This window comes from Chroicocephalus ridibundus, unplaced genomic scaffold (genome assembly GCF_963924245.1).
Source record: "Chroicocephalus ridibundus unplaced genomic scaffold, bChrRid1.1 SCAFFOLD_731, whole genome shotgun sequence".
In the NCBI taxonomy this organism is placed as follows: domain Eukaryota; kingdom Metazoa; phylum Chordata; class Aves; order Charadriiformes; family Laridae; genus Chroicocephalus; species Chroicocephalus ridibundus.
This window is the reverse complement of record NW_026961818.1, coordinates 2,541-9,315: the sequence shown is the minus strand read 5'-3', so window position 1 is coordinate 9,315 and position 6,775 is coordinate 2,541. Positions and strand designations below refer to the sequence as shown.

At 57.8% G+C, this 6,775-nt stretch overlaps 1 protein-coding gene across 1 annotated transcript; it reads left to right on the top strand.

Moving 5' to 3' along the window:
* The first annotated feature begins 431 nt into the window (after positions 1 to 431).
* LOC134509810 (basic proline-rich protein-like) lies at positions 432 to 1,264 on the top strand. Its single transcript, XM_063322390.1, has 2 exons — positions 432 to 536; positions 567 to 1,264. Exon 2 carries the CDS (start codon positions 770 to 772, stop codon positions 1,205 to 1,207), a length of 438 nt encoding a protein of 145 aa, XP_063178460.1. The 5' UTR covers positions 432 to 536; positions 567 to 769; the 3' UTR covers positions 1,208 to 1,264.
* Positions 1,265 to 6,775: the final 5,511 nt, after the last annotated feature.

The following is a 6,775-nucleotide window of genomic DNA, read 5'->3' as shown; positions in this document are numbered from 1 at the left end:
TTGGGGGGCTGAGGAACCTGAACGGAGGGGTTGGGGGGCTGAGGAACCTCAACGGAGGGGTTGGGGGGCTGAGGAACCTCAACAGAGGGGTTGGGGGGCTGAGGAACCTCAACGGAGGGGTTGGGGGGCTGAGGGACATCAACAGGGAGGTTGGGGGGCTGAGGAACCTCAACGGAGGTGGTGGGGGGCTGAGGAACCTCAACGGGGAGGTTGGGGGGCTGAGGGACATCAACGGGGAGGTTGGGGGGCTGAGGAACCTCAGCGTAGGGGTTGGGGGGCTGAGGGACATCAACAGGGAGGTTGGGGGGCTGAGGAACCTCAACGGAGGTGGTGGGGGGCTGAGGAACCTCAACGGGGAGGTTGGGGGTCTGAGGGACATCACCGGGGAGGTTGGGGGGCTGAGGAACCTCCAGGTGTGGGGTGGGGCCGCACTGGAGGTCAAGAGACGGGGTGGAGGGGGGAAGGGCCGCGACGTGTGGGGTGGGAGGGCCAGGAGGGACCCGGGTGGGCCAGGTGGGGCCAGGAAGGACCTCGAGGTGTGGGGTGGGGCCAGGAAGGACCTCGAGGTGTGGGGTGGGGCCAGGAAGGAGCCGGGTGGGAGACCTTCGAGGGACCCCGGCGCCCGGGGGGCTGGGAGGTCCCCGCCTTCTCCTCCCCCCACCCCGCCGTGGGGAGGACCCAGAAGTTCTGGCGTTGGTTGCTCCGAGGCCTCTCATTGGGCGGTTTGATCTCGGGAGGGACCCAGGCGTCCGGGCGGTGGCCGCCCGCCATGGGGCCACCACCCGCTATGGGGCCACCACCCGCTATGGGGCCACCACCACCCCTGAGGTCGCCGTCGCCCATGAGGCCGTCGTCCCCCGTGAGGTCGCCGTCCCCCGTGAGGTCATCGTCCCCCATGGGGCCACCCGTGGGGCCGCCCCCGCCCGCCTGGAGCCCCCAAGCGCCGTGGTGGAAGGAGGATGAAGATGGCCTCCCAGAAGGACCCCGGCGGCCGGGCGTGGCCCTCTGCCTCCTCTTCCTCCTCAACGTGGCCCTGGTGGTGGTCTGGCAGCTCCTATTGGCCGTCACCTTGGCCTACCGTCACGATTGGCCGCGCAACGCCGCCGGCGCCGCCTTGGGTTGGGCGGCTTGGGCCGTCACCTATCGCTTCTGGTACCGGTACCCCTGGTCTCCTGGACCTCCTGGGTTGGGGCTGCCAGCACCTTGAAGGACACAAGCGGCCCAGAAGGTCCTGGATGGCCGGGAGAACCTCAACTGTCCAGGAGAACCTCAACCGTCCAGGAGAACCCAAGTGTCCAGGAGACCCCAACTGTCCAGGAGAACCTCAACCATCCAGGAGAACCCAAGTGTCCAGGAGAACCCAACTGCCCAGGAGAACCCAACTGTCCAGGAGAACCTCAACTGTCCAGGAGAACCCAACCATCCAGGAGAACCTCAACCGTCCAGGAGAACCCAACCATCCAGGAGAACCCAACCGTCCAGGAGAACCTCAACTGTCCAGGAGAACCCAACCATCCAGGAGAACCTCAACCGTCCAGGAGAACCCAACCATCCAGGAGAACCCAACCGTCCAGGAGAACCTCAACCATCCAGGAGAACCCAACCATCCAGGAGAACCCAACCGTCCAGGAGAACCTCAACTGTCCAGGAGAACCCAAGTGTCCAGGAGAACGCAACTGTCCAGGAGAACCCAAGTGTCCAGGAGAACCCAACTGCCCAGAAGAACCTCAACTGTCCAGGAGAACCCAAGTGTCCAGGAGACCCCAAGTGTCCAGGAGACCCCAAGTGTCCAGGAGAACCTCAACTGTCCAGGAGAACCCAAGTGTCCAGGAGAACCTCAACCGTCCAGGAGAACCCAACTGCCCAGAAGAACCTCAACTGTCCAGGAGAACCCAACTGCCCAGGAGAACCCAAGTGTCCAGGAGACCCCAACTGTCCAGGAGAACCCAACTGCCCAGAAGAACCTCAACTGTCCAGGAGAACCCAACCGTCCAGGAGACCCCAACTGTCCAGGAGAACCTCAACCATCCAGGAGAACCCAACCATCCAGGAGAACCCAACCGTCCAGGAGAACCCAACTGTCCAGGAGACCCCAACTGTCCAGGAGAACCTCAACTGTCCAGGAGAACCCAAGTGTCCAGGAGAACCTCAACCATCCAGGAGAACCCAACCATCCAGGAGAACCCAACCGTCCAGGAGACCCCAACTGTCCAGGAGAACCTCAACTGTCCAGGAGAACCCAAGTGTCCAGGAGAACCTCAACCATCCAGGAGAACCCAACCATCCAGGAGACCCCAACTGTCCAGGAGAACCTCAACCGTCCAGGAGAACCCAACTGTCCAGGAGAACCCAACCGTCCAGGAGAACCTCAACTGTCCAGGAGAACCCAACCATCCAGGAGAACCCAAGTGTCCAGGAGAACCTCAACTGCCCAGAAGAACCTCAACTGTCCAGGAGACCCCAACTGTCCAGGAGAACCCAAGTGTCCAGGAGAACCTCAACCATCCAGGAGAACCTCAACTGTCCAGGAGAAACCAACTGTCCAGGAGAACCCAAGTGTCCAGGAGAACCTCAACCATCCAGGAGAACCTCAACCATCCAGGAGAACCTCAACTGTCCAGGAGAACCCAAGTGTCCAGGAGACCCCAAGTGTCCAGGAGAACCTCAACCATCCAGAAGGTCCATGTGCCCATGGGGGGGGGGCGGTCGCAGAGGACAATTTTGGGGCTTGGGTGGGGTCCCAGGCGTCGGAGAAGGTTCTAGATGTCCAGGAGAACGTCAACTGTCCTGGGGCGGGGGGGGGGGGGGGAACCTTTTTGGGAAGGAAAGAGGCAAATTGGGGATTTGGGCCCCAAAAAAATCAGGTTTTAGGGGTTTTTTTTAGTGCGTTTGGTTTTTTTTTTGCCCAAAAGTGGAGATTTTGGGGACGGGGAAATGGAGATTTTTGGGGCCAAACCAAAAAAAAAAATAAAATGGAGATTTTTTGGACAGAAAAAGTCAAGATTTTGGAGTGCAAAAGTACGGATTTTTGGAGTGCGAAACTCACGCTTTTTGGGGGCGTAAATGTGAAGATTTTTGGCGGATGAAAATGAAGATTTTTTTTTTTTGTCGCGGCCCCCGAATCAAGATTATTTTGGGGTGAAAACATGAAGATTGTTGGAGGGGAAAAGTCGAGATTTTTTGGGGGGCACAAAAGTGAAGATTTTTGGAGCAAAAGAAGTCAAGGATTTTGGGTGGAACCGTCGGGATTTTTCAGGCCACAAAATTCAAGATTTTTCGCCGAGAGGGTCACGGTTTTGGGGCAAAAAAAGAGTCAAGACAAAAATCCGCTGCTTTTCCCTTTTTTGTGGGGAAAAAAAAAGGGAGTTTGGGGTCAGGGGCAAAGGCGGAATATATTTTTTTTGGCGGAAAGGTGCCTGGTTTGGGGGAAAAAAGGAGGATTTGGGGGTTGGAGAAAAGAAGAAAACGGGTGGGGTGTTTATTTCTCCTGTAAAATGCGTGTGTTTTGCCTTCAAAAGGTGTGGGTTTGCTGAAAAATGTGTATTTTTGGTCATAAAATGTGTATTTTCGCCTCGAAAACGTGCATTCGCAGCGTAGAGGGCGTGGGTTTGGCCGTCAAACGCGTGGGGTTTGTGATAAAGCGCGCGCTTCGGCCACAAAAAAAAACGCGTGTTTTTGTGCCGTAAAATGCCTTTTTTTTTTTTTTTTGGCACCCAAAAGCGGTTCTTTTGCCAGAAAAGGGGGGGGTGGTTTTACTCCAGATAAGGAGGGTTTTTTTTTTGCTATAAAATGAGGCCTCTAAAATTAAGTTTTTTTATCTTAAAATGAGAACTTTTTTTGCCTCAAACTGAGGTGTTTTTTCCTCAAAATGAGAGTCTTTTTTGGTGATAAAACGGAGGGGGCTTTTAAAATCTTAAAACGAGGGCTTTTTTGCCCGTAAAATAAGGTTTTTTAACCTTAAAGCGTGGACTTTTTCATGATAAGATTCAGCTTTTTTTTTCAGCATAAAACGAGGAGGGTTTTTTTGCACTAAAATGCTTCTTTTGTGCCATCAAAATCCTTATTTTTCTCTCTCTTTTGCTGTAAAATGAGCGGGTTTTGCCCTAAAATGAGGAATTTTTTAACCTTAAAATGATTTTTCTCCCCCCCCCTTAATATAAGGGTTTTCTTTTATCTTAAAATAAGGGTTTTTTTTACCATAAAACGTGTGACTTTTTTACCTTAAAATTCATATTTTCTTACCGTGAATCGAGGAGACGCTTTTTACCGTAAAACGCTTCTTTTGCCGTGTTTATTTTTGCTATAAAATGAGCCGTTTTTCCATAAAAATTAGGTTTTTTCCATAAAAAGAGGGTTTTTTTCCATAAAAGAGGGTTTTTTTCTGTAAAATGAGGTTATTTTTCCGTAAAATGAGGTTTTTTTTCCGTAAAATGAGGGTATTTTCCCCCATAAAACCTGGGGGGGGGGTCATCTAAAAGACGCGCTTTCCGGGGAGCCACAAAACGCGCGTTTTTTCACCCAAAATACTTCTTTTCCCATCTTTTTTTTTCCTTTTTGCCATAATATTAAGGTTTTGCCGCAAAATGAGCAATTTTCGCCCAAAAATGGGGTGGTTTTTTGCTGTGAAATGGGGATTTCCCCCCCCCCCCCGCAATTTGATGTTGCTGTAACCATAAAATCAGGCCTTTTTTTTGCCATAAACTTTTTCTCCCGTCAAACGAGGGCTTTTATTCCCTATAAAACGCGGGCTTCTTACCCATAAAAGTAGTATTTTTTTTTTTTTAACTTAAAACAAGGTAAAGTTTTGCCTCAAAAGGCGGAATTTTCGCCCCAAACCGCCGCGGGGGCCCAAGGGGGGCGGCGGGGCCTATGACAGGGCGGGGCGCCGCGCTCCCATTGGTCGGATCCCTCCGCCGGGGCGGGGCGAGGCGGGGATTGACGGCGGCGACGGGCCAATGGAGCGGGGACTCTCCAAATAAGGGGAGGGCGGCGGCCAATAGGCGCCCGCGGCGCTCTCGGAAAGCTGAGGGCGGGAGAGGGGGGGGGGGGGAAATGGCGGCCGGCTCGAAAGCGGAGCGGGGCGGCCCGGGCGGGCAGCGGGGCCCGGCGGCGGGGGCCGGGCCGGGGCCGCCTTCGAGCACGTCGTGAGGCAGCGGGACGGCGTCGAGGTGAGCTGGGGGGGGGGGGGGTAACGGAGAGGCCTCGGGAAGGGCTGGGGGGTCCCGGGGGGGGGGGGGGGGGGGAAACTGTGGGGGGGGGAACGGGGGGGGCTGAGGGGAATCTGTGGGGCCGAGGGGTGAGGGGGGGGCCTTGAGGGGGGCCGGGGGAACGGGTGGGGGCTGAGGTGGCCCTGGGGGGTGGGACGGGGGTCCTGAGGGGAACGGGGAGGCCTTGAGAAGGGCTGGGGGGGGGTGGAACGAGGGGGCTGAGGGGGGTCCTGAGGGCGCGATGGGGCCCCCAAACCCCCCAGGATCCCCCTGAGGCCCCTTAGAATCTCCTGGGACACCCCCCGAGAGCTCCGCAGGACGCCCCGCGACCCTCCGCCTTCTCCCGGGACCCCTCTGGGATCGTCCGCGACCCCCTGGGACCCCTCCCGTTCCCCCCAGGGCTCCCTGGGGACTCCTGGGACCAACCCCCCGCCCCCTCCAGGACCCCTGGGACCCCTCCTGTTCCCCCCAGGACTCTCTGGGGACTCCTGGGACCAATCCCCCCCCCCTCCAGGACCCCTGGGACCCCTCCTGTTCCCCTCAGGGCTCCCTGGGGACTCCTGGGACCAACCCCCCCCCCGCCTCCAGGACGCCTGGGACCCCTCCTGTTCACCCCAGGACTCTCTGGGGACTCCTGGGACCAACCCCCCCCCCCCCCAGGACGCCTGGGACCCCTCATGTTCCCCCCAGGGCTCCCTGGGGACTCCTGGGACCAACCCCCCCCCCCCCCCAGGACCCCTGGGACCCCTCCTGTTCCCCCAAGGGCTCCCTGGGGACTCCTGGGACCAACCCCCCCCCCCCCCCCCTCCAGGACCCCTGGGACCCCTCATGTTCCCCCCAGGGCTCCCTGGAGCCTTCTGGGACCAACCCCCCCCCCCCCCCTCCAGGATGCCTGGGACCCCTCATGTTCCCCCCAGGGCTCCCTGGGGACTCCTGGGACCAACCCCCCCCCCCCCCCCCAGGACCCCTGGGACCCCTCCTGTTCCCCCCAGGGCTCCCTGGGGACTCCTGGGACCAATCCCCCCCCCCCCGGGACTCTTCTTTTATTTTTTTTTTTGTTTTTCACGTCAACGTGAGGTCGCGTCGCCGTGTGCGCATGTGCTGGACTGAGGTACAGCCGAAGCGCTTTTCCGTACGGTAGTTCTATGTTTCAGGGAAGTCTCTTCCCACTAACTGAACTGTCTGAAAATAATGACATATTTTTCCAGTAGTATCCGCTTCCGGAGTGCCTTCCGGTCCTTAAGTCTCCCTCGCGTTCTGTCCTTCCTCAGGAGAGAAGCGAGAAGGCAGCATCTGTCTCTTGTTTTAACGCCCGGCCTAAACTGCGACAGCGACGACTCGGAGCGGACTCGGCCGAGGAGAGCGGCCGCCCAGAGCGTCGGCTCTTTCTCAGCTGCTGCGTTACCGGCGGCGCACGAGCCTCTGCTTGCGCTCTGTCCCTCGGTCCTAGCCACGGCGTAGCTCCGGCGGAAGGCGGGTAATACGCGGCGTCTCGACAGAAGCGACGCGTGACCCCACCCCGAGCCTTGTGGGGTTTGTTCCTTTTGGAGCAAGTCCAGAGGAAGCCA

Excerpts from the sequence above, each read along its gene's own strand:
- LOC134509810 (XM_063322390.1), top strand. The coding sequence starts at position 770 with ATGGGGCCACCACCCGCTATGGGGCCACCACCCGCTATGGGGCCACCA.